We start from the raw sequence: 26,217 nt of genomic DNA on the forward strand, positions 1-26,217 counted from the left end.
GCTGAGGTCCAGCTCCAGCTCTGACAGATGTGCATTGGTTGCCAGTCCCTGCAGTAATAACCTGAGTGATGACATCATCACCATCACCAACAACCACAGGAAGTCTGTGAAACTGAATGACTTTTCACTGTGTTAAATCCACACTGATGACCCCAGGTGACCCCAGGTGACCTCACCTGAGAGCCTGTGGAGGCAGCTTGGTCTCAGAAAGACCCACAAACTTCAGCTCACAGCTTTGACTGAAGAACTCCCTGACGCTCCTGGTCACTCCTCGCACTTTCCTACACACACACACACACACACACACACACACATAACAAACAAAACCACACACGGTAACTGCAGTGTTAGAACAACACGGCTGGTGCCAGGATGGTTCTGACAGAACTGACCTGTGACTGAACGGGTTCCTGGTCAGGTTCAAGTGCGTCATCTTTTCACAGCACCCAGACGTCAGGGACACAAATAACTGGAGACAAGAATCAGGTTTTAGTTCAATAAAGAGTGAGGGGTGAAAATAAAAATCTGTAACAGAGGTTTTATTATATTGTAAAAACTGTGATATTTCATACTATTGTGTATTTGCTGTTATATCATTTCAGTTTGTAGAACAAAATTGTAAGAAAAATAAAGAAAAGAAACTGAACGACTAAAATGTTACGACTTATCTGCAGTTCCTCCACTAGCCCATAGGGGTCAACAAACCTGCTGGTAAGGACCGGTGCCAAAGAGTTTAATGAAAAAAAATCCAGACTATTTTTGTAACCTGTTAGATCCTTAAATAATATTAATAGGAAGCAGAGATTCAACAGAGACAACGTCGTTAACTCTTATTAAGTTTAAATAAATGACTAAATATTAATTATTATAATTATTAATGAATATAGCCAGGATGTTTAATTATCAGTAGTGTCAGGATTTCCTCTCAACACTGACCGTGTCCAGGGGACAGTTGGTTTCACTGAGGTCCAGGTGGGACAGACAGTTGGGGTTGGACAGAAACTTGAAGAGAAACTGGAAGACATGAGTGAGAGTGAGACAGTGACAAAGAGAACCAGAGCAAGGAGAGAAGAAGAAGAAGAAGAACGTGGTGGTTCCAGTCAGGTCGTACCGTGGCCTCCTCACTGAGCAGACAGTTGGTGTTACCAGACAGATCCAGGTGAGTCAGTGAGGATGAGTAGACCTGGGAGGACAACAACTTCTGACTCAAACAGCTCAGACCTAACAGTGATCATACAGAGGTTAGGAGATGACAGTGACCCCTGCAGGCAGCAGAGCAAAAACATTAAAACAGATCGGGTTTTGTTGTTGTTGTTGTTGTCGTCCATCAGCAGCAACATGAGAAAAGAATCAAGACGTCAAGTTTTTGTTGTGTCCTTCACTCACCTCTGGAGGTCATGGCTACTCTGGACAGAGAAATGTTCTTCAGACCTTCGGTCAAATTCCCCAGTTGCTGGCTGAGAGCAATTACCCCTGAGAACAAAACCACAACAGGCAAACACACAGGATATGCAATAATATGATATATAATATATATTTAAATGAAACATATATTTATTATTTGACTGGGTTTGCGACTTATACTGAGGTGTGGCATATATTAATATATAAAATTTTACATGTTTTTACATGTTATGTTCACACTGACAGCCGCTAGAGGGCACTCTAGGCTTGTGTACCAGTATCTGCTGCTCCTGTACCAGCGACTTACAGTCCGGAAAATATGGAAATATGGAGGATTTAACCTTAGTGGAAAAAGCCCAAGAAGTCCTGAGTCAGATCTCAGGTCAGAGGTCAGAGATGATGTCACACACTTTAGACATAAGGTCATTTGAAGTCGGAATTGATTAAAAGACACAGGTAAAAATCATGTCTACAACGTCTCATCCAGCTGTGAGCAACCGTTACCTTTGTCCTCCACTGGATTTCCTGAGAGGTTGACCGAACGCAGGTTTGAGGAGGTGTGATCTCGCAGGGCTTCCGCCAATTTCACTGCAAAGTCCCTGCAGAAGATTAAAAAAACACTTCTCAGTCTTAATATCTCCAAGTTAAAATAAAAATAAAAATGTTAAACTAAAGTATTTTAATGCCTGATTTGCTGAATGTCAATGAAGTGTTCTCTCAAAATGCATCATTCTAAGAAATATTTCTGCACAAACACACATTTTAAGTCCACAGGCCTCCAGGTGGAGCTCTGTCAGGCTGGGAGACGAGGACAACAAGAAGCTCAGCTGCTCCTGGACATCTGTGGGCTGAAGGTACAACGACAGACAACGTGGTTTTTATTTTCAGTCGAACCTGTCAATATTAGCTACTGCTGTTAGCGTAAGATAACAGAATGACTCTGGCTTCAATCCTATCCTAGTGTTTTCAATTGAAGCTCTGCTCACTTTCTGTTCAGCTGGCTGCAGTACATAAGCAGAAAGTTTCATGGTATCGATGTTTACTAGGGATGTCTGGTATGATACGAATATTAGCATAGTTATGTAGTATGCTACTCTGTATCAGAGTACAAACACAAATACTCATACTCGTATCGGCTGGTAAAAAGTAGTATCAGAACAACCGTTGTGTTTATCATTTGTCACGAGACGTTTTACCAGTTTGAGTTCCTTGCTGTAGATCTTGGTGAACCACTGGTTGTAGGACAGGGCGGCTATTGCTAATGCTAAATCTCTAAAAGAAACAAAAGGACATGTACTTCATCATACTTCATCACACTTCATGACCAGCTTGTGACTGTGGTGAAGAGACACCGGCTCACACAGCTCTCTCTCTCTCACCTGCTCTCTAAGTGGCTGAAGTCGTGAAAGTTGAACTGTTTCCACTTGTGGATGAAGTAGATGTTGTCAATGTCCTGACAGAAGTTGACACAAGTTAACATTTTAGTACTTTGCCAAGAGTTGAAACTGTTTGGAAACAGACCAGGTTAATGGACCGACAACTACTGAAAATGATTCAATTTACTCTGGATATTCTAAAAGATAAAAATGCAGAGTTCATTTCTTAACAAAAGAAAAATGTTGACTTGTGATCTGAATTATTATTATTTCACCATTTCAGCCTAATACATAGCAGGGAATTTCAATCAATAGATGGTTAAAGAAAAATGAGCTAAAGACTAGCCAAACCTTAGCCATAAGAGAAGTTCAGATCCGTCCTTTAATGAAAATCGGAACTAGAAATACTGCAGTACACAGTATAAAAATACGTTTTGACCAAAATATTTCATATATAAAATTTAAATATATGAATCATTTTCAACCACAGTCAGAATCAGTCAATAATTGGTCAAAGTAGACTAAATTAAATCAGAGCACACATTTTATCCTATTCACAGCCTGTCAGCACCGAGGTCTCTGATTGGCCGGTGTCTTATACTGCAGTGACATACCCACTGAACCTCCTCTCTGAATGGCATCTCATTAAAATCACAGAGGGCAGCGTAGGTGTCAGAAAACCCCCCTGAAGAACAAACACAAAACCACCATCACACACATTTCCTGTAGGGGGCGAACTTGTTCACTGACCAGTCACTGACCAATGACTGTGTCTTACCACAGGGTCCAGTCTGACTGTTGAGCTGCTGCTCCATCACAGCCGTGAGCCTCAGGAGTCTCTGCTGCAGCTCTGCAGGAATCGTCTTCAACAGCTTTCTGACGGTGGAAGGACAGAAGGAAACGTTCTGGAACTTCTTTGAGAATTACAATAATAAATAATAACAATATCAGAATCAGAAATACCGCTGTATCATCGCTCGGCTGTCTCAGTGCATTTAATGTTTTAAATGTATTTTTTATTTTGTATGTATTTTTACGATTTGAATATTTTCATTATTGTTGTCATTTTCTAGCCTTAGAAGAAAAAAAAGTTTAAAAAAACGTTTCGTTAAGTTGTTTTTCGCCAATCGGGACCACCGTACTTGTTTCTTGCCTAAATGTTGGTTTGACGATTCCTCCAGAAAGAGAATATTCAAAGTGTGGACCCGTTGGTGGGTGTATGTGTGTGACCCACCCTGGAGATGAGTCAGGGAAGATCCTCTTCAGTGACGCGGTCATGTGACTAACCATGGCCTCCAGGTCCTCAGCGTGCAGCACGCTCAAGGAAAACGTCTGTCTATCTGTCTCCAAAACAACCTGCAGAACAAACAAGTGTGTGACATACACTCGGCCACGAGTGTTTTATTTGACGTGACGTAGTTCAGGCTTCGTACCTGCGTCTGACTGTGGATGTTGATGGAGCAGATGTCCAGGTAGCTGAAGGAGCTCTCCACCTGCACACACTGAATACAACAAAAGTACAAAATGTCCTTGGCACACCGGTTTCCAACAGGGGGTCCGTGACCCCCAAGGTGTCCAAGGAGATACTGCTTAAGGGTCACGGATGTTTTTTGTGGTTTCTTTTTTCACCCACAGTGGAAATGTGAAGCTTTTACTGTTTCTTTGACTTTTTTATGATGATTACAAAACTCGACGAGTTCTCATTGAAAGAAATACACTACAAACGACACCAAACGAATGACTGTAACTGTTCAATGGCTAATTTGTAAAATGTGGTCAGAGTACGTGCAGAAAGAAATGAGAGAGGGAAAAGTTGAGTGTTTACCCTGACAGTTTGCTTGTTCACCACCAGGTAACCTCTCCACAGACTCAGCACCTACCACAGAGAAAAACAACATGACGTGTTTTTGTTTTTGTCTTCAGATCCTTTGGCTTTGGCAGAGGCCCACGACCCACTGAATACTAGTCTGTGGCCCATTTTGGATTCAAAATCACTGATTCACTTCCCTGCTCATTGTTTTACTGTTGGTTTAGTATTTGTTACTTCTCTAAATGCTTCATCTAAAGTTCCTAACTTTTTATTATTTGAACTGACTCTTTGTTGTTCACTGTCTAAAAGTGGTTTTATTTCTTTAATCTTTAACCCTAGACATGGAAGCAGGTGAAACGTCTTCATCATCTGTGACTCACCATGAACCTGCCGCCTGATCGGCCACATGACTGACCCTGGTTCCAGACAACAGGGGTCACCAGACACACTCTGTGGGGCTTCAGCAGCTCAGAGATCTGATCTGCACAACGTCAGAGGAAAGAGCTCGGTCAGAGGAAAGGTGTACAGTCGCCCCTCACTGTGCCCTCAGTGCGTCGAGGGTTTTTAATACTTGAAATGTATTCTTGTTTTCGCTCTATCGCGTCTTTACTTTGTAGTTTTTCACCTATAGAGGGTGGTCTTGGACCACAACCCCCACGGTAGACACTGAATTCAGACGTCTCTGTGTCTGCCGTTACTGAAACAGTGTGGCTCAACAATCGGTTCATGTAAGGCATTTGCGAACCTTTAAGCAACAAATGAAAGTGAAGCTGTGGAAGGTGTGACGCAGTGAAGATCAGAATCTGAGCATCACTCAGTCTGTTCTCGTCAGGAACGCTCGGTTCAGCTACACGTATGACTCAGCATAAACACGTCTCACCTCTGAATCACAAAAACATTTTCCACTCTTATAGAAAATGTCAGGTTTTTCCTGTTGTAAAACTTGTTTTTTTTATACCAACGGTGACTGAACTATGAAACAAACGTTTTTCCTTCAACATATTGGATGCAACAAGAAATTAAATCAACGTCAAAATTGTAAAGTAAGTCTTAGACATTTCATTAAAACGTTATTCCACTATTGTTCCATTTTCTTTAAAGCATTTTCAACAGATTAATATCGGTTCAGATCTGCAGATGTTCAGAGGATTTCACATGTGCAGTCAGTGGATGATGTAAGACCTGAGAAACCGCTTTGTTTCAACAATAAACAATTGTATCATCGGCATAAAGATGTGTAAAGATGAGCCCTAATTTTTAGATAAAATGCAAAAAGAAAAGGTCCTAAAACGGAGCCCTGTGGCACACTCTATGTCGAGAGCTTGATGAACTAAAATTGTACTGCACACCCTGCTTTTAACCTCATTTGAGTACATGCTAGCAGCATGGCCTGAGGAGCTAGTATCTGAGAGGATGTAAGTTAAGATACTGTACCATGAGCTCGAGACATCTGAGACACGACACTGTGATGTCAGGACTTACCCTGCAGGCTCCGGGAGACAGAGTTCATTCTGTTGTCGTCACGGTGACCAACTCTTCCAGGATCACGACTAACCTTCAGTGACTTCAACTTGTTGAAATGAAACTGTGAGAAAAATCTGTTGAAATTATGGACAGAGCAGCAGGAGCTGGGGGAGGAGCACAAACGTCCGACTACCTTCTACCACATATATGTGTTTTGTTTTTGTTTTATAAAGGCGATGACTTCCTGTTCCAGGTTGTGAGCCACGACTGTAGTGAATACAGAACGGTGACCTGGTTTCAACTACTCTACAACGACAAAAGTCAGCACCACGGTCAGGAAGTGAGCCACATTCATGGTTGCGGTTCAAGTATGTCACATTTGAATGAAGTGAGAAGAAAAAGAATGTAAAATTAATCTTGACTGACTTGAGGCTGTGCCTTTTTTTATGCTTTCTGAAGCTTTGACCTGTGACAACGGTTAGAGGACATGGTCAAAATAGTAATTAAATAAATAAATAAATTCTAGAATTATCTGTTGTCTCATTTTAAATAAAAGCTCGTAATAAAATAATTATTTCACAAAATAACAATTAAGACTAACCTGCAATGGGGCCATGAGGTGATGGAGTGATTGATGATCTTGCCTTACACACAAGAACATCAGAGGTTCGATCCCTGCCTCCTTTCTGTGGGATGTTTGTCTCATCCTCACATCAGATAAGGTTTCACTCTAAAATGGTGTGAATGTGATGGTGAATGGTGATGGCGGTCCAGGTTTGTACCTGGCCCTGGTCTGATGACTGTCTGATGAATTATTGACGTTATCCATCCATCTGCTGCAGCTCACTTGTTATGGTCCGTTTACAGGAGTCACTGTAGACAACACCTCCACACATCCCCATGGTGGCGCTAGTTAAAAAAAGGTGCAGCAGCCTCCAGCTTCAGACCTGACACTGAGACACAGCTTTTGTCTGTGTGTAAATGTGTGATGATCTGCAGGTGTGTGCGGTGGGTTTGTGAGTGAAAGTGCAGATGGATTCTGGGAACTTAGCTCGGTGAAACTGAAGCAGCTGTGTGAAATTGTGAACACGGTTTTATTTTTTTCAACATTATGACTATAATAAAATATCCGCCATGATATCGGCTTAAAGCTGTGACTTTTTCTCCCGTCACTTCATTTGGAGACAATTTAATACAAAACGCATACGTAATCAAAGACGAAGAAAGTGTGTTTATGTCATTCACCACCAGAGGGCACCAAACAAGCATTAAAACTCACTAGAAACTAGACAACAGTGCAATCACACGGATTAATTGTAAGAATAGCAAGAATTTTCGAAATTAAATGAATAAAATTGTAACTGTTTATTTTAAATACGGTCTTCAGTCCGTCTTCAGTTGACTTTCATCGTTCCACTGTCGGCTCCAAAACATCACATTTCCTGGGTTGTACATTTTTATTGATGTCATAATATGAAACAAGTACAGTTTCTCATATGAATGACTTGAAATGCAGTAAAAATGGAGCATGAGTCAAGTCACTCAACTCGTTAATAATGTTAGGCTGTGCAGTAAAGTTAGGTTTCCATCAGAACGCCGCTGTTTAACGTCACCTCTGACTCATCTTGGTTCATAATAACAACATGCAACACACAGCAGAAACAGCAACAGTTACACACGTTCATGATGTTCACTGCAGAATCACTGAACATCATAGAATGTCAGACAAAAAAAAAAAAAAAGTCAAAAAAAAAAAAAAAGTCAAAAAAAAAAAAAAGTCAAAAAAAAAAAAAAGTCAAAAAAAAAAAAAAAAAGTCAAAAAAAAAAAAAAGAAGAAAAATGAATTTTAGAGGCAACTTAAATTATCACAAACTATGTCTTCATTTGGAAAAAATATATCTATTTACAAAGAAAAACAAAGCCTTCAATCGCTAAATTAGCATAGTCCCAAAGATGTCGAAAGTTTGTTTTTGCAACAATTCTTATACCATATCTCAGGGTGTGAGTAAGAACTGGGACAGGAAGTGGGTGTGAACACATGAAGTGTGTGTTACGATCAGAAAACAGTGGTGAACAGACAGTTATTATAGCTATTATCTGTGTCTGACGGCGATGATTACCATGCAACTTCTTTCTCTGTGCATGATGTGTTTGTCAAAGGCAGCTGCTCCAACGGCTGCAGTGAAAAAGCTCATAAAGAACAACATCAGGTGAACGCCTGGATGTAGAAACGTTAGCTTTAGACAGGACTTGGCTACATTTGTGTCCTCTGTCTGCACTGCTGCGTTCACCGGTCCATCATGCTCAGGATCATCTCTGGCGTCAGATCACCGTTGGCCGCGGCAGCAGCTGCTGCTGTGGTTCCTTCGTGTACAGGCACATCAACGGTCTCCACCCCTTGACTGTTCAGCTCCGCCCCCTCCGTCGTCAGAGCCGCCTCAGCTTCTGGCTCACAATTCTCCTTCTTCACAACGATGTTCTCCACTGCTCCTGTGCTCTCGTCCTCCACCTGGATGATGGCAGCAGCTGCAACAACAAAATATTGGAGGAGAAAAAAAAAACAGTCAAATCAGCCTCAGGATTTCAGTAAATTCACAGAAACACTTCACTCACAAATGGAAAGAACTACTTCACAACACATTTCTATGACAGAGAGGGCACCACTGACAGTCAGTGACGGCACCACTGACAGACCAAGGTTAGGGTTTCTCTCCGTCTCCTCACCAGGAGCCGTCGTCTTGACCTTCACATTGTTGCTGGCTGTCTGGGGTTTAGGGGCGTTCTTTGGTGGTCTGCCTCGTTTCCTTTTGACTGGCGGCTCTTCGGGGGCTGGCACAGGGATGATGGCTGGCGCCTGATCAAGTTCCATGCCCTCTTGCTCCTCTTCATCCTGTAGCAGCGATGTTTCTTCATCAACATCGTCCTCGTCTTCTTCATCAGGTTCAACTTGATCCTCCTCTGAAAAACAGAGAAAGAAACGTCAGATAAATCCATGATGGATTAAAAAAAAAAAAAACAAAGGAGGAAAATATTCACCGCTGTCATCATCATCATCATCATCATCTCTCTTGCTCCTCATCTTCCTCTTTCTTCCTCTTTTCCCTTTTTTTGGGGTCAGAGCTCCGTTTTCATCTTCCTCCTCGTCACCGTTGCAGTTCTCAGCGTGACGAGCCATGGTGTTCTAGAAGAAGATCAGGTAAGAACAGGTAAGAAGGTGTGAAGAACACTAAGCCTGATGCTGTGACAGAAGGGTTAGTTACTCTGCGGGTGAAGGTCTTGTTGCACTTGGGGCAGAGAAAGGTGTTGGGTATGAAGCTGGGGTCGTGGTAGCGTTTGAAGTGCATGTCCAGCAGCTGCTTTTGTCTGAAGGTCTTGTCACACTGGCTGCAGGCGAACGGTTTCTCTCCAGTGTGAGTTCTGCGATGCATCACCATGTGGCGCTCCTGCTCCCAACACAGAAGCACAACAGAAGCCAATCAGACAGGTTTGTCTTTAATGAAGGCAGCAAAGAGCTGCAGTGAGTGATGTCACCGACTGTCCACACACACACACACACACACAGAGGTGAGTTGGAAACGCAGCCCCCACCTGACGACAGCAGTAGTCACACAGTTCACATTTGAAGCGCTTCTCGTTCCTGTGGGACTTCTGATGCTGGATGAGAGCGTAGCGCTCGTGGAAAACGGCGTCGCAGTAGCGACACTTTTTTCCCGTCTCAATGAAAGAATGCTGTTTTCGAAGGTGGACACCTGTGCACGGGAAAAATGATCATGAGAATGATGCACACAAAACCTGTGTGTGTGTGTGTGTGTGTGTGTACTTTACCCAGGTCACTCTTGCGTGCAATCACTGTGTCACAGTGTGGACAGTGGAATTTGGCCACATTCTCTGTGTGTTTCTGCAGGATGTGCATCTTCATGGTCCCACTCTGGGTGAAGCGTGCGTGGCAGATGTAACACTCGTACGGTTTCTCTCCTGAGGAGAAGGTTTGACATGTACAGTTTCAGTTTTCATCTCCTCGTCTCTTGGACATTTACCTTCATTCTGCCACACAGTCCCACCTGAGTGTGTCCTCATGTGTCTCTTCAGCTTGTACGTGTCTCTGCTGGCGTAGCTGCAAAGGCTGCACTGGAACGGACGCTCGCCGGTGTGGGATCGGATGTGACGCTTCAGTTTGCTCACCTTTACAAACACAACAGTCTTGTCTGTGATCTTCTTCAGTAACTTGAAGCAGATTTACATCAAACAATAAGAATCACTTTCTACCTCCACACTGCAATAGTCACACATGGAGCATTTGAAGGGTTTCTCGTGTGTGTGTTTGTAGCGGCGGTGGCGGACCAGCTCCCCGCTCGTCACGAAAGCCATGTCACAGTCGGTGCACTTGTGTGGACGAGTTCCTGCAGATTTTTACATGTTTCTTTAAAAATCCATCACTTTTAGGACATTGACTTGTTTTGGGAACAGCGGTGTGTACCTGTGTGTGTGTTCAGGTGGTTCCTCAGCAGAGTGACCGTCCTGAAGGCTCTTCCACACAAGTGACATTTGTGGGGTCTCTCGTCCGTGTGGCTCTTCATGTGTCTGTCCAGGTTGGAGCGACGAGGGCAGGTGTAGCTGCACAGTTCACACTGAAAAGTCTTCTTCACACCTGAGAATATTTAGGAGGACACACAGGATGACGTTAGGGTTAGGGTTTGAATCCTTCACTACAAATTTGTCCAACATTGACCTAAATGACCTTCGTGTCTTAATGACCTACAGCATTAATTAACTGATGAAGAAGAGTCAGTCAGAAAAAAGGCAATTATTGATTTTGTTTTTGGACAGTGATTTGGACAGTGATTCCCAAACACTGGGCCGTGGCCCACTAGTGTGCCGTGAGAGATCGTTAGGTGTGCTGTGGAAAATTATTATTCGGACCACTTAATTGGTCTGAAAACTATTATTGATTGATTGATTGTGTTAGATTTCAGTGGTTTTCACATTTGGTTAGGCCTTCCCGAGCACAAACAGTCACAGAGCCCCACACATTCAAAGAGAATTCCCCCAAATTCTCTTCACACCAACTTTCTAACAATGGGAGATCTGCCAATCTACCTCCTCACAGGGAACCCCCCCACTCAGCAACAAAAGGTTCTTCCAACACTGCTGAATCATGGAACAGCAGTGCCAAATAGTGGCGACTGCAGGTATCACATGATACAAGAACAATAATTTTTTATTGGCCACAAGAGGCCTAGCCTCTCTCTTCCATTGGCCTACAAGATTTAAACACACACCTGGGAAGTCGAAAACCACTCCCCCCACACAGGTATATAAGCATAAACAACTAATGATACTTTAGAAGTTATTCTTGACAGGATTAACTACTGTTGTACGAGATTTCCTCGAATACTTCTCCAGTCGTTTATTTTGCTTTATTGTTGGACCTGTTTTGTTTGACGTTTTGCTATTAAAATGAATCGACCATCTACCAGCTGCTTCCACTCTTCGCACAGCAAGAATCTTTCAATAGATATCATTTTTCTTTGCTCGTCAAAGCATGAAAGGCAGAACAATTAAATCCTCTTCTGCCAGGGGGCAGCAGAGGGCTATGAAAACTAAAAAGAGATCTTTGTTGAAGAAGATCTTTGTGAGTGTCTTACTTCAATTCCTGCCAGTATATCAGCGTTGTCTTCAACTAAACAGGCTGAGGTGGCAGTCACTGATGAGGTACTTTAAACTAGAAGATTATTAATTTTCATTACAGAGACTTTTGGGTTTGGTTTTTTTTGGTGGCGTGCCCTGGGGTTTTTCCTGATGTTGTACTGTATATGTTGTGCCGTGGGTGGGAAACCCTGTCTTAGGAACCCAGTGATTGATGACACTTTCTGTGATGTCTCCTGTTTCTGACCTTTTTTCTTGATCTTGGTTGGTTTGGGGGGTTTCATGTTGCCCACCACCTTCTCAGCATTGACCTCAGACAGAAGGCCTTCCTGCTGCTCTTCTTCAAAGTCATAGACGCTGACGTCCATGTCCTTATCTCCGTCAGCGTAACGCAGGCGACTCTTTTTACCCTTTAAAGGGAAAAAAAACCCAAAAATCATTAAACGTCATCACACCTTCAGAGAGTCGACCCCATCACCTACTTCACCTTTTTGATTTTCCTGACTGCTCCAGTTGGAGGATGATAATCTGGGTCTTTAGACCAGCTTGAATCCTCATTTCGAGTGTGGATAGGAATGTCTTCACCTTCGTCCATGAGTTGGCTCCCGACCTCCTCATCTTCATCCTCCTCATCAGGCTGGACTTCTGCTCCATCCTCTTCCTGCTCCACCGTCTCCACTTCACCATTAGCACCAACTTTAACAACCTACACAGAAGATAAATAATAAGGTTAAAATAGTGTTTAGTTAAACTATTGAATCATTTATTTGCAAATAAAGGGTTAACGCCAGAAGAACTAGCATGGATGTTGACCTGAAAGCCCTCAGGTAGTGGCAGTGTGTGGCAGATGACTGGGTCGCCGTCCTTTGACATTGCAGTGGTGTCAACATAAGTGCCTTGCTGCAGAGCCTCCACTGTGGTGGCAGAAACCGGCACCTGGACCAACTGGAGCTCCCCCAGACCCAGAGCTGCCTGCTCCTCCATGTTTACAACCTGAGAGCAGAAAAAAGGAGGCGGGAGGAGGAGGAGACGTGCACTTTAGGGACAGTGTGTACATCCAGCTTTCACATTCAACCAGTAAGAGTCACATCACCTACCTGCAGTGTGATGATCTGAGTCTGGTCCACTGTTGTTACAGTGGCCTGGTGAGCGGTACCTGGCACCCCTCCGACGACGCCCACAGCTGTTGTTGGTGGTCCCACTGCAGCGTCCATCACCTACAGGTCAACATGACATGAAGGTCAAACTGCTGACCTTTAACTACACACCATGTTGACTGCAGCGGAGCTCACCTCAGTTTTCATCTGCAGCAGGGTGGGATCCAGTGAGTCCATAACCATCATCTCAACCCCCCACCCCCCCTTTTCCAGCCACCCCAACCACCCCCCCCAGCCTCCATCAGCTGATGTTGAGCCTGTGCAGCTCCCACTGAACCAGGACAGCCAACAGAGACAGAATCTAGGACTGGTTTTTTTCTCTACATGTTGTGAAGAATAAAAAACAAATCTACATAAAAATAAAACCAATTTATAAAAACCTTGATCAAGGACAACCCCAGCCTGTCCCTGCACCACTCCACCAGCTTCAGCCGCCTGCTGAAGAAGGTCAGCCACCATGGCCTCTTGGCTGTGAACATCCTGGATGGAGGGGACTTCAACCACACCTACGCCATCTACTGGCCCTCCGTCCATAGCGATGACAAACTATATCATGATATTACCCATGGAAAGACACGTTATTATCAATAAAAAAATGTTTTAGAACATTACCACAAATGTGTGAATCTGGGGTCTGGCTGTTGTTGACTAACAAAACATAATACTCAGTTACATAATGTATTATGTATTTTATAGCTTAGGGTTTATATTTATTTTGTTGTACTGAAATATAACTAATTAAATATAATATAATTAATTAAATAATTTTCTTTTCAACGATTTAATGACAGATAAGGACATAAAACCACAATATTAGCAAAAAATGTTTTACTTATAGTTTATGGCTTACTGTAAGTTACTACAAAAGGGCACAATTTGATGAGTACGTTTTCTGACATCAGCCCAAATTAATCAGTTAAGTAATGACCAATAGCAGCCTTAGTGAATGGCCTGATAAACAGCTGATAAATCCATCTATTTCCAGGCCTAACTTCCAGTTGTGTTCGTGATCTGTTGCTTATTTGTGTTCAGTAGTAGAGTTTTTGTGATTTAGTGGCTCTGGACTAGTGGCAGATCGTGGTAAAAACAAGTCAGTGACCAGTCTAGTGACTGTCCCCTACTTCACTGCATTTACACGGCGGTATTTTTGTAGCTCTCTAGGCCGAATCGTAGAGGGAGCTCTCTTCTATAACATACATCTGCGGCTCAGACTGGACTTAGAATAAGAGGAGAGAGCAGCGCGGCTCACGCCTGCAAAACACTACTGTTATTTACAACCGCACGACTGCAACGACGGAAGAAAAAAACAAAGCAAAACCGAAGACACAAGATGACAGAAGGAGGCAATGTTCGGAAGAACCACGGACCAGGCGTTTGGGTTTCCGTATACCGGGGACGTATTGCTTTGCTGTCAATAAGCCGTCGTTATTTTTTTCTGCAGTCGTGCTGACGTTACATGACTTTTGGGCACGTGTGTTTTATCGGGGGTTATTTTTCACCACGATCGCCGGCAAATGTTTAAAGTTCGCTTTAAACATTTTAAATGGACGTTTACACTTTGAAAGATTTGTGTTTGAGCACCGTTGCTGTGTAGAAAGGGGGAGACGGGGCCTACAGTGTGAGCTAACTGCTGGTTAACATCCGCCTTAAAACTCAATTCGGGGGAAAAACTAAATCGTGAATTTAAAACTTAAAACAAATACATAGATACAAATCAACAAGGTGACGTTATATCGCATGATTACCCTTAATGGCTTCGGTGGAATTGAGTGTACTTCATCAGTTTGCCTACGTTAATGTCATTAGCCTTATGCTAACACTTAAAGCCGCGACTTTCCTCGTAAAGACGGGAAACAAAGAAGCGAGAAAATGGACGCCTCGGCCTAAATTCAACAATCAAACTGTCTCAGTATCTATAATTAGTTCTCGGCTATGTTTTTTGCAATCGTGTGCGAAAAACAACGATCTGTGTGTACATTTCTGAGAACTTGTCGCTTTTAACCGTATTTTGACGGCATTTTCCATAACGATAGAGGGAGACAAACACCCTCCGACGAGCTGTCCGGACCCAGAGCCCCATCGTGACACCTAGAGGCCGATTAAAGATCCTGCAAACTCCCCCCTGATCAGAAAAAGTAGTGATACTCTACCTGTTTTTCAGCGTTTTTCGTCTCCACTTTAAGCAGACAGGCAGCACAGGGTGACTGCTACAAAGTTTGTTAGGCTCCTAACAAATGCAAGGCTTCCTCACAGTTTGTTTTAATCCCTCTCCCGCTTTGGCAGAGTAGCCTCTGCCACAAAATGGCAGTTGGTCGCTCAGTGCGCCTGTGCGGCCGCTGGGGGGTGGTGTCGAAGCCGCTGCACTCACCCTGATTGGCCAGGAGGGGCGCCCCCGCTGGAATACACCGATGGCCATTTATCACCATTGGAATGGAAAACAAATGGTAGAGATGTGCTTTGAGGATCCTCAGAAATCCATTTGACACACGTTCAGAATTTGAAGATTGTTCTTTTATAACATTGTTAATAACAATAATATGTAAATATCACTGTACTTCTGTTTTGACATTGTTTTTCCAGTTATTTCTAAAGCTATTTTGATAAAATTGCAGTGGGATAATTTAAGTAAACAGTTTTTTCCAATGTTTATTTTATGTTAAAGTAGTGATTTCTTTAAAAATTAACATATCAACCTGTTCATGTTAAATTGAATTTTTGACTAAAAAGCTGACGAAGATGTGTATCATCATGGCTAATTTGGAATATATTTAATAATAGTTAATAATTAGAATGCATTGGTGTGTTTTTAAGAATGCAGATATTAAAAAGTTAACATATCTTTTAAGTAAATGACAACAGGTTATGATTATTTTTGATACATATATATGTGACAAGTCAACTGAACCATTAGCACTCAGGACAACTTTTAAACTCATTTTTAATAAAGTTTGTATACACTTGACACCAGAATACCTGGAAATACTTAATAAAAAAACATGTTTCATTTATAGCATTCCATATTAAGCATGTAAAAGAAAAAAAATATGTATGTCATTGTCTGTATAATGTGCCACAGTGTTCTTCCACTGCTTTATTCTTAAATACACTGTAGTATCTCTTCAGTGGTTACACCTTGAGGCACTTTAACACCGTTGCCGATTGCTGCTGTCCTATAGAAACTCATCTTATTTACAATCCATGAATCGCAGTCAGTGTGCATTCAAAGTAACACGAACATAACATCAGAGCAGCGCGTTATCTGATCAGCCTGACAGCAATATTTGAAAGTCACTAGCAACACAGAACAATAATCATTTTATTGCTTTTAATAATAAAATAATAATAGTTTTAATACATCAGACAAATATTGAAGAAATAAAATCATACAGATTTAAAACCTCCTAAAATTAAATTTTGTCCACAGAAGACAGAAGTTGAGCCATTTGGGAGAAAAGAACAGTTATGTCAACTCTGGCCTTAAGTACTCATCAAAGTACTCCACTGTTTATTTAGAAACAAAAATTACTCCAAGTGAAGGGGGGTCTGAGAAAATAGAGTTATTTCTGAGATTATTTCCTTCAATCACTGGTTTTAGTCTTTAAGAGACCATGCCGTCTGATCAGTTTAGAGGAAAACAGGCTGTAAAGTATGACAGTAATGAATGACAGTCGCTGTCTTCAATGTTTGGTTCATTTTAAATGGGATCCTCATTCACACAGTGACATCATATTTGATTAAAGAAAAACTAATGATTAAAATCCCACACTCTTGAAGATTTGCAGATGTTATACATTTATAGATGTTTTAAACTCTTAGCTTCCAATGATGTGGCGTTGTCAAAGCACTGCTCTGTCTACTGACGACTACGGCCATTTCTGATGTCGTGTCATTGCTTTTCCACCATTCAATATGTGTATATGGTATTCTAAGACTGATCCTCTGCACACAATCGTAGTGAAGTAATCTGTGGGTACACTGCAGTGTGACTGAGGACCAGGTCTGGTTTGGCACATGGTACACCAGGACCAGACAAATACTGGTCCCATTCTACATACTTGATATTCTGAGGTTGAGACGACAGCAGGAAAGAAACCAATGATGTCATTTCTTTGTGTGCGTTGAAACACAGATCAGTGTTTGTGATTTTAATTTTACAACAGTGACAGATTTGAGCTGATTTAAAAACAACACCTTTAAGTAACCACTGTGATAATGTGAAGCTAACGTACAGCAGAACTGAGTGGTCCAGCCGTTTCTTAAAACCAAAGAAAAAGAAAAATTAAATAATACTAATTTGTATTTACACTTACAAATGAGGAATCTCTGAAATGTTTACAATTTTAAATCAAAAGAAAAGTGAATCCCAGATCAATTGTTGTCATTAGTTTTTCCTCTAACAGAACCATGTTCTAACTGTAACTGTAACCAACGGTCCTTTCCTACAGAACCTCAGTGTGAGTCGCTGACAAACCATTTCTTATTTCTGACTTTGTTCCTTGGACTGAAAGAAACGTATCATTTACTGCACCACCCAGACATGTGACCCACGGAATTTGAGAAAAAGCAATAACAATTCAAAGTACTCAGTTAACAGTGACACGCAGATAATTAGAACTATATCACAGGAATCACAAGAATATTAAAATACTTGTCCTTATGTTGGCATTTGAAAACATTAAAAAAAAATCAAACCAAGTGAATTCTAATAAATCTTCCAGCAGGTCTGTGTGTGTGTGTGTGTGTGTGTGTGTGTGTGTGTGTGTCGTTTAGAACGCTGTGCTGGCCATGCTGCCTGGAGCGAAGAGTCTGGGGATGCAGTCCATGGATGTCTCCACATGTCTGTGAGCCATCTTCCCTTCTTCTCCTGTTTAACATGATGAAAACAATAAGATGAAAAAAGAAAACAGACGTGTGAATGAATGAATGAATGAATGAATGAATGAATGAATGAATGAATGAATGAATCTCCACAGAGGGTTCAGAATGCCAACTCTCTGCCTCATTTATTGTCTTTTGTAAAAACAAATGTAGGTGTAAATGATGTAAATGTAAAAAAAGGAAATTCATGTCATGTTAGTCTCATGTTCACAATAACTGATTGGATTTGTTAGCAGTAGATGCACAAACAAATTCATATTCACCATTAAATCCACATAATTATAGCTGAAATATTAAAGTCAACCCTCTAGGGGGCGTGTGTTTGCGCAGTTTCTCATTGGACAACCTTTTTTTTGTTCTCCAAATCTAACAGTTCTAATAATAATAACTCGTATAGTAGTTTTTGTTTGTTACCCAGCACTAGCAGCGTTTGTTTGGCAGCTTCTCGAACTTCCTCCTTGTCCGTCTGACAAAGATAAACCAGCTGTTCGATGCTTTCTTTGGCCTGCAGTGACAACAAACACAACCCAGATGTCAGTATCGCACCGTAGAACACGCCTTGAAGACGCTGACAGTAGAAACTAGGGACGTCTCGATCAGATACTCAGGATTGGTATTGGTCTGATATTGATCAAAATTTGAGGATCAAACATTAGAAAAAAAACATTGCATTCGATATTCAATTCCTAAGGCCAAATTCTCAACATGCTGTAAACGGGAACACTATTGGCTCAGCAGCAGCAGTAACAGCAGTAACAGCAGCAGTAACAGCAGCAACAGCAGCAGTAACAGCAGTAACAGCAGCAACAGCAGTAACAGCGGCAGCAGCAGTAACAGCAGCAGCAGCAGCAGCAGCAGCAACAGCAGCAGTAACAGCAGCAACAGCAGCAACAGCAACAGTAACAGCAGCAGGAACAGCAATAGTAACAGCAGTAACAGCAGTAACAGTAGTAACACCAGTAACAGCAGCAGCAGCAGTAACAGTAGTAACAGTAGTAACAGCAGTAACAGCAGTAACAGCAGCAACAGCAGTAACAGCGGCAGCAGCAGTAACAGCAGCAGCAGTAACAGCAGCAGTAACAGCAGCAGCAACAGTAACAGCAGCAGTAGCAGCAGCAGCAGCAGTAACAGCAGTAACAGCAGTAACAGTAGTAACAGCAGTAACAGCAGTAACAGTAGTAACACCAGTAACAGCAGCAGCAGCAGCAGCAACAGTAGTAGCAGCAGCAACAGCAGTAACAGCATCAGCAGCAGTAACAGCAGCAGCAACAGTAACAGCAGCAGTAACAGCAGCAGCAGTAACAGTAGTAGCAGCAGTAACAGTAGTAACAGCAGTAACAGTAGTAGCAGCAGTAACAGTAGTAACAGTAGTAACAGCAGCAACAGCAGTAACAGCGGCAGCAGCAGTAACAGTAACAGCAGCAGCAGTAACAGTAGTAGCAGCAGACACAGTAGGAACAGCAGTAACAGCGGCAGCAGCAGTAACAGTAGTAGCAGCAGACACAGTAGGAACAGCAGTAACAGCGGCAGCAGCAGTAACAGCAGTAACAGCCTGACACATGCTGGAGCAGAAAAGAAGGTATTGGGTTGATATCAGTGTTGGGTATCGGACATGGAAAAGTTGTATGGAGCCATCCCTGCTAATAAGCTGTTCTACAGTATGGCTCCATCTTCTGGCTGTTTTCAGCCAGTGGAACCAGCTTTAATGACCTTTAATTGTACGTTCTAACATTTGTCTCATGAAGTCTTGGATGAACGTTTCTACCTTCAGAGGAGCCAAGGCTTTGCACCCACACACTCTGGTCTCCAGGCTGCTGTCCTCCAGCAACTCCAAGCAGCTGACCAACGCCTGAGGAGGAGATGATTCACCAGGTCAACATCTGGTCTGAAGTTAACAAGTTCATGTTGACCAATCGTACTCTGACATTCTGACCTGTTCTCTCTGGCGGGGCTGAGCGGCCACACTTCTCAGTACAGAGCTGGCAGAAGCCGACACTTTGCCTCGCGGGTCTCTCAGTAACTTCGCCACGGCGTGAAGTCCTTCTCTCTTCAGGCTGCACTGCACAGGACGACGCAGCGTCTGGACGATCACATCCTGGTCACATGACTCCAGCTTCTGTACGAACCAAACTGGAGGAGGTGTTAGCATCAGGTTAGCTGTGGTCAAATTTCGAAGGCTAACATTCTCGGTGATTATGTGTACCTTCTTCTGCTAGCTCGGTGACGTGCGTCTCTAAGTCGCTGACTCCATTAGCTTCCACGTAGCTCCACAGCTGGAACAGCGTCACCATCACCACATCCCTGCTGCTGCCTCCTCGCCGCGGGAGCCTCCGATCCAACACTCGCTCCACCAGACACATGAACACTAACCAAACACACACAGACACATCTGTGTAACCACGGGAAACACACACACACACACAAGTGAATGCTAACTCCCACAGCACAGTTGGTACCTGAGTCAGCCATGCTGCTGGTCTTCTCTGGTAGTCTGCTGGTGTAGACTGTGGACAGTGTCCTCAGGAGCCTGTCCACGGAGACACTGTACACACTGTCCTGTCCCACACACTGATGCCATAAAGACACGGCTCCAGAACAGAAGCTCAACTGAGGCACGACTGTGATGGAGGAGAAGAGGAAGAGGTTTTGACAAAACTGTTTTTGTAAACATTTCAATGAGTGTTTGGGAGCAACTTGTTTCATAAAATGTGTTTCTTTTCTTTTGGCTACAGTGAAACATGTTACATGTTATTTTAATAATATCTGTATTTATTTTGGAACTAACCTTTAGTTATTTCTAGGCTAATGTCCAGCAGTTCATCGTTGTTTGAATATAAATATATATTAATAAATGTGTAAGCTGAACTTCTTTGATATTTTTGACAAACGTTTAACGTTCCCTCTGGCTTTCACTTCACTTTTAATTGCGTGAGAAACAAGGCTGCTCAAACGCACCATCTGCTGGTTGTCGCAGGCGTCTGGGGTTGTCCTTGGAGAGGCGTCTGATGACTTCCAGCACTCGTGCCTCTCTCAGCAGTCTGTCCAAGGCGAACATCTCTCCGCAGCGAAGAGGACCAAACGTCCCCAGCCGCTACACACACCAAGACATAAATAACACACACACAGCACGTTGACCTTAAATAAAGTGTGGCAAAAATCCAGGTCACGGAGACAGACACGGAGTTTAGTCGTTTTTTGTCTATATATTTTCTTCGTTTGATAAATTAGCATAGTTAGCATCGACATGGCCTTGAAATGATACAGACGGAACTAAAAGTTGTTCCGTGTCAATGGTCGTGTCTGTGAGGCCGGAGTGTCCTCCCCTCACCAACAACTGTCTGCTGCAGTACTTCAGGTGCTCCACGAGGCAGCGGTCTAGTGTAGTGCAGCCTGTGGTCAAAGAGGTGGCGCTGTTCTGCAGAGGCCTGTATACAAGTATGAGAAAGAGGAGGAAAAAAGAAAAGCACCGAAGTCATTAGTGAATGTAGATGAACATGTGGTTAAGTCGGTTTAGTCGTAGTGGAGCTTTCCATCAGCCAAAAGGTACGACAGCTCTCCACTAGATGGCAGCAAAATCAAGCAAACGCCTCTTTACTAGTGCAGTCACAGATGGAGTTTATTTAAAGTCATAAACGGTGGTGTATTGCTTTTTTTTATTGTGTTTTATTTCAGAATTGACTCAGAAAAGTTCACCAGGTTTCAGTCCTTCATCACCAACCTGACATTTCTGCTCCTCTTCTCCTCCTCGTCCTCCTCAAAGTCGGCCGCGTTGAGGAAATCAAAGCTGCCCAGTGCTGTTTCCACCGTGAGGCTGACGAGGCTGGGCGAACGACTGTGTTTACCACCCTGTGCACACACACACACACACACACACACACACACAGGTTAGCCTGTGGTGATGTCATCATGGACTGAACCCTCAGACCAATCTTTCCATGAAGACATTGGTCCTTCGTCTATCACGGGGGTTCTGTTCCAAGACCGCCGGCAATTGGTCAAAAACCTCAAAGTACAGACACGATAGTTATTACATTATCTACGTATATATTAACCCTTTATGAACCCTACATCGTAGGGTGTGAAATATGGTAAGAAACTTAGTTAGGGTTAGGGTGTGAAATATGGTAAGAAACTTAACCAAATGTTAACGTTCACTGATCTGGTGTTACTGAAGGTCTTTGAACTTTTGGTTTTTTTTTTCTTAGGCTGGAAAATGCTTTATCACAAAAACAATGAAAATATTAGAAAATTATACACCGCAAAAACCGACGATACAGCGAAAAATCTGCAATACAAAAATACATTTAAAATATTAAAAACCGGCGATGCACTGAGGGCGGGACGGCCAAACGGCTCTATCGCAATTCTGCAGGTCAGGAGGAGAACTACACCCTGGACGAGCAACGGGAAAGTAACGTCGGGGCAAACGTGATACGTTTTCTATCTATGGAGAAAATCCTGTGTCCCTGTCCAACCTATTTGCTCCGTCCTGACCTTCAGCTCCGTCCTCACCTGCGGCGTGACCTTCAGCGTGACCTGCAGCAGCTTCAGCTCCTCCTCCAGGGCCTGTAACTCAGGGAACTGTCCTCTGTAATCATCCAGTGAGGAAACTACAGCTCCCAGGGCCTCCTCCAGACCACAGTCCACAGGACCATCTGCACCTCCACCTGGTGCCTCACCTGGTGCCGCCTCCTCCTCCACGGACACCAGCCGTGCTACATAAGTCTCGTCTTCGCTCTGTGGGACTGTGGTGCAGTTTAGATGTGGGGCAGAGTGGTTTTGTGTTGAGTTTATTTCTTCAGTCCTGGGGGAGGAGGAGGGGGAGGGGGTGAGGTCAGTGCTGGCTTGGTCAGTAGTACAGCTTGTGTTTCCCACCATCCCAGGACTTCTGTTTAGCAGCTCCTCAGTTCCGTTGATTGACAACTCAGAGGTCATGACCTCTCCTGATTCGCCCGCTGACCTGTCCGTCAACACAACGTCATCAGCGCTGTGTTCACTGATGTGGCTCAGAGAGCGTGAGAAGCTGCGACAATTGAGGCTGTTGGTCACCACCTGGTCCACCTGGTCCACCGCGTTCACCTCCTCCTCTGTCGGCTCTGTCTCGTCGTCAGGACCCGCTGCCGTTTCCCCTTCCCTGTAGTCAAGGTCACAGAGGTCGTTACGGCAGAAAATATAAATTTAGCAAAATGTCCTATAAATCTGGACTGTAAACATACCTGCAGCCCCGGCTTTGGTCCTGGTCTGGGACGGACACCTCACTAATGGATTTTTGAGCTTTGGAAAACGTGGAGGACGAGTTTCTGAGACAGAAGGAAATGTCCGTCTGTGAGGCGGGACTTCCTGTGACGGAGGCGGGCTGAATCTCCGGTGACACGATCACTGGCTAGGATATGAAAAAAGGGAATAATACAGTGAATCATCAAAACACCACAGCAAGGTATCAGAGAGTCACGGTGCCCAACTCCTGGCCCGGGGGCCACTTCATCCCACAATCCCTCAAGTCCAGCCAATGACTAGATTTGACAGAATTACAAACATGAAATCTCCTTTTAGAACATAGATTCAATATTCCTGAGATACTTCAAAGGAAAAAAAAGTGAAACAAGAACCCTAGTGTTAGAAAGTTGAAGCTACAAACACGTCTTTTTTAGAAAGACCATAGATCAGAGCATGAAAGGTAATGAACCCCTTATTATTCCATGGTAGAAAACCAGTGTCAGACTGCAGGGGCCGCTGTTGTCACCTTTTGAGGCGTGGAGCTCCGTGGACCTCCTGCTGACAGCTGAGGACTGGACGAGTCATCGGACGACTCTGATGAATTGGACCAGGCTGCTCCGTTCTCCAACTCGTCATGACGCCGCAGCATGTTCTAGAACAAGACGACAGAGCAGGAGTCAGTGTCAGAGTCTCCAACAGCAGTGACCAGGTGGACTTTTACACCTTCGTCAAGCATCAAGCTGCTCGTTCTAAAAAGAAAGACTAGTTGTTTTAAGAATCAGAGAAAACAACATCATATCCTAGAAACCTCGAATCAAAGAAAGAACATTAAACGCAAATAAAAAAAAGTTTAGAAATGACCGTCTTTGAACCTTCGTCCATTAAAAAAACAATCAATGATATGAGATTTCTTCCCTTCATTCTAGACTTTTTTTCTGTTAAATCTTATCTTTAAATATGGGGCATGAAATATTTGCTCTGGCCCTCCATATGATGGCGCCAGAGCAAACACAACAGTGCAGAACTCACATAAAAGGCTTGTTCACGCAGGGACGGCGTGTCGGGTGGACTCTGGTTGAAGATCGTGGAGAACCTCTTACTGACGGTCGGGGCTTTGTTGACGGAGCTGCTCACTGAGCCCTGGTCATCTTTGTCAAACGGACTGACAGGTGAAAACACGTTGTTTAATAATTAAGAAATGTCCTGTTAATCACTGAACCGTCTGCAGGTGACGCTGCACACCCACTCACTTCCAGGTGACTTCCAGGCTCAGTTTGATCGTCCCGAGGTCGTTAATATCCACGGCAACCGACTGGGGCAGAGCAGCGAACAGGTCCTTGGTCTCACAGGAAACACTTCCTACAACCACGTGATTGGCCAAGCTCTTCAACTCTGTCACCTAGAAGAAAAAACAACCTCATCAAGGCACACTGACTGTTAGAAACGCTGTTATAGAAGAAAAATTAAGGAAGATTATAGCAGCAAAAAAAAAAAAAAAAATCATTAGTAATTATTAAAAAAATGTTTTTTTTTTGTCATTTTATGCCTAGTTATATCCCTCTATCAGATACTCATCAACTAAGTTGAATCTACGTCAGTCACAGGATGTTCCTTTGGTTTTTAATAACGGTATAATGGAGGTCAGAGTGCACTGGCTAGCAGGGTTGGGAATTAGCCACTTAGCTTTAAATACAGGCCGTGTTCTAGAGCAGTAAAGTCAACGCTGCTTTTCCTCCAGATTCACAGGTTTTCAATAAAAAATGAGCAGGATGAGACTGACCTTCACTGAGAGGAACTCATTGATGAGGGGCAGAAACACCATGTCCTCACTGTCCCACACCTGCTTCCCATTGGTCTCTATTCTGCCCCGAAGCCGCCATCGCTGTCGACCATACCTCATAAAGATCTGACAAGAAACCAAACACCAAAGTTAAACCACATTCTCCAAAATGATGTACGATAACAAAGCACATTGAATATGATATAAGGAAAGTCAGAAAAGTGTGTACGTGGAGAAGGCCTCACCTCATACTGGTCACCGGAACATAACCTGGCAAATCCAGCCAGACCTGAAACCCAAACAGATGTTCAGTCTGTGACCAACTGAGTCCAAACAGGTTCAAAGATACACCAGGGTCAGTCAAACAGATATGTGATAGATATGAAAAAGATCAACACAGGTTTGTCCTTCCACCGCCTCCACTTAGGTCTTAATAACTCTCTACGAGATGTTGTCATTAAGAAAGATATTTGTTTTGGAGGATGGACTTCACACCAGCTGCTCTATGTCCAACCATGGGGGCGGGGGACGGGGGGGTTACATTATATTAATCTGACTAATACTAGTTGGGCTTCCTAATAAAAGTAAATCAAAATTTACTGAAACAAATAGAGGAAAATCTTTAAATGAGGACTCATTAGTGTGGTTGACCTGTTGACCTGTGGTTGACCTGTGGTTGACCCTGATGTTTAGGTGTCATTCGTACCTTTCATCTTGATGTGAAACTCTCCCAGTTGGTTCTCCAGATCGTTCTCCATCACACACATGTTCTACACAGGAGATGGATGGACAGACACTACATTCATTAGTTAACCGTTAACCGTTAACCATTACTGACCATGTTACCTCTGACTCCACTGTCTCACCTCTGTGTACTCCTTGTAGCCCTTGTTGGCTTCTACCAAACTCTCTTTCGCCTCCTTGCTGACGGAGGAGGTAGTGTACGCCTTCACCATTTTGTCGGCTCCGTCCCGGAGCCTCCTCTGCAGGCAGTAGGCTTCGTAGAGCTCCTCGATCTGTTATGAAGATGCTTGTTACAACGGTGGTGCTCAAACACAGGGTCACAACAATATCAACGAGGAGACGGACGTTCAGGAGTCGTACCTTACTGAGGTGGAACTCCAGCCGTCGAATGAACCTCTCAGTCACCTTCACCTGCTGTCAGAGTAAAGAACACATTCTTACTCTTTCAACCAAAACCATGATCATCTTTTATCAAAGGGTAGTACTACTACAGGGTAGTACTACTACTAATAAACAATGTTTTTCACAGATATCACAAAGTTGAATATTGGACTGAGGTCAATCAAAGATCACAAAGTCTCCAGGAAAGAAAACAATGAAAAGAGAGGAAACGCTTCATCAGGACTGAACCATCGTCGTCAGTACCAGGTCTGAAGTAAACATCTGTGTGTGTCACAGACAGAATGACCTCCTCGAGGGCCTTCAGTGTGAAACATGTGGACATTTTGACTAATGACAGGA

General features: G+C 43.3%; 3 protein-coding genes across 3 annotated transcripts in view; all 3 read right to left on the reverse strand.

The window, feature by feature from the left end:
- The window catches only part of carmil2 (capping protein regulator and myosin 1 linker 2), a 28,592-nt gene extending 20,791 nt beyond the window's left edge, over positions 1-7,801 (reverse strand). The window contains exons 1-18 of the mRNA XM_017033329.2: positions 6,656-7,801; positions 6,073-6,175; positions 4,971-5,071; positions 4,606-4,656; positions 4,214-4,282; positions 4,015-4,136; positions 3,559-3,656; positions 3,395-3,465; positions 2,784-2,857; positions 2,601-2,676; positions 2,164-2,252; positions 1,909-2,003; positions 1,387-1,473; positions 1,112-1,221; positions 937-1,014; positions 393-469; positions 177-281; positions 1-61 (exon numbers count right to left, since the gene is read on the reverse strand). The exon at positions 1-61 is cut by the window's left edge and continues 7 nt beyond it. Coding sequence (XP_016888818.2) covers positions 1-61; positions 177-281; positions 393-469; positions 937-1,014; positions 1,112-1,221; positions 1,387-1,473; positions 1,909-2,003; positions 2,164-2,252; positions 2,601-2,676; positions 2,784-2,857; positions 3,395-3,465; positions 3,559-3,656; positions 4,015-4,136; positions 4,214-4,282; positions 4,606-4,656; positions 4,971-5,071; positions 6,073-6,175; positions 6,656-6,760 — 1,572 coding nt within the window. The 5' untranslated portion in view covers positions 6,761-7,801. The remainder of the gene's footprint in view (positions 62-176; positions 282-392; positions 470-936; positions 1,015-1,111; positions 1,222-1,386; positions 1,474-1,908; positions 2,004-2,163; positions 2,253-2,600; positions 2,677-2,783; positions 2,858-3,394; positions 3,466-3,558; positions 3,657-4,014; positions 4,137-4,213; positions 4,283-4,605; positions 4,657-4,970; positions 5,072-6,072; positions 6,176-6,655) is intronic.
- Positions 7,802-7,840: 39 nt separating this feature from the next.
- On the reverse strand, positions 7,841-15,145 carry ctcf (CCCTC-binding factor (zinc finger protein)). Its single transcript, XM_008311089.3, is given in 17 exon segments — positions 7,841-8,580; positions 8,779-9,012; positions 9,091-9,235; positions 9,315-9,497; positions 9,643-9,803; positions 9,880-10,029; positions 10,116-10,236; positions 10,321-10,454; positions 10,532-10,702; positions 11,948-12,110; positions 12,188-12,406; positions 12,514-12,693; positions 12,798-12,917; positions 12,993-13,052; positions 13,055-13,128; positions 13,238-13,403; positions 15,008-15,145. Coding segments are annotated over 16 exon segments (2,508 nt in total). The 5' UTR covers positions 13,392-13,403; positions 15,008-15,145; the 3' UTR covers positions 7,841-8,341.
- Positions 15,146-15,778: 633 nt separating this feature from the next.
- ripor1 (RHO family interacting cell polarization regulator 1) overlaps positions 15,779-26,217 on the reverse strand; it is a 16,262-nt gene continuing 5,823 nt past the window's right edge. Inside the window, 19 exon segments of the mRNA XM_025055939.1 lie at positions 15,779-17,721; positions 18,150-18,240; positions 19,501-19,584; positions 19,669-19,865; positions 19,939-20,100; positions 20,192-20,353; positions 20,691-20,826; positions 21,064-21,160; positions 21,454-21,581; positions 22,248-22,869; positions 22,952-23,118; positions 23,479-23,604; positions 23,982-24,114; positions 24,203-24,351; positions 24,733-24,858; positions 24,978-25,021; positions 25,439-25,502; positions 25,599-25,748; positions 25,837-25,892. Of these exon segments, the coding sequence (XP_024911707.1) occupies positions 17,624-17,721; positions 18,150-18,240; positions 19,501-19,584; positions 19,669-19,865; positions 19,939-20,100; positions 20,192-20,353; positions 20,691-20,826; positions 21,064-21,160; positions 21,454-21,581; positions 22,248-22,869; positions 22,952-23,118; positions 23,479-23,604; positions 23,982-24,114; positions 24,203-24,351; positions 24,733-24,858; positions 24,978-25,021; positions 25,439-25,502; positions 25,599-25,748; positions 25,837-25,892 (2,792 nt within the window). The 3' untranslated portion in view covers positions 15,779-17,623.

Source organism: Cynoglossus semilaevis, chromosome 6 (assembly GCF_000523025.1).
Source record: "Cynoglossus semilaevis isolate Cse_v1.0 chromosome 6, Cse_v1.0, whole genome shotgun sequence".
NCBI lineage: Eukaryota > Metazoa > Chordata > Actinopteri > Pleuronectiformes > Cynoglossidae > Cynoglossus > Cynoglossus semilaevis.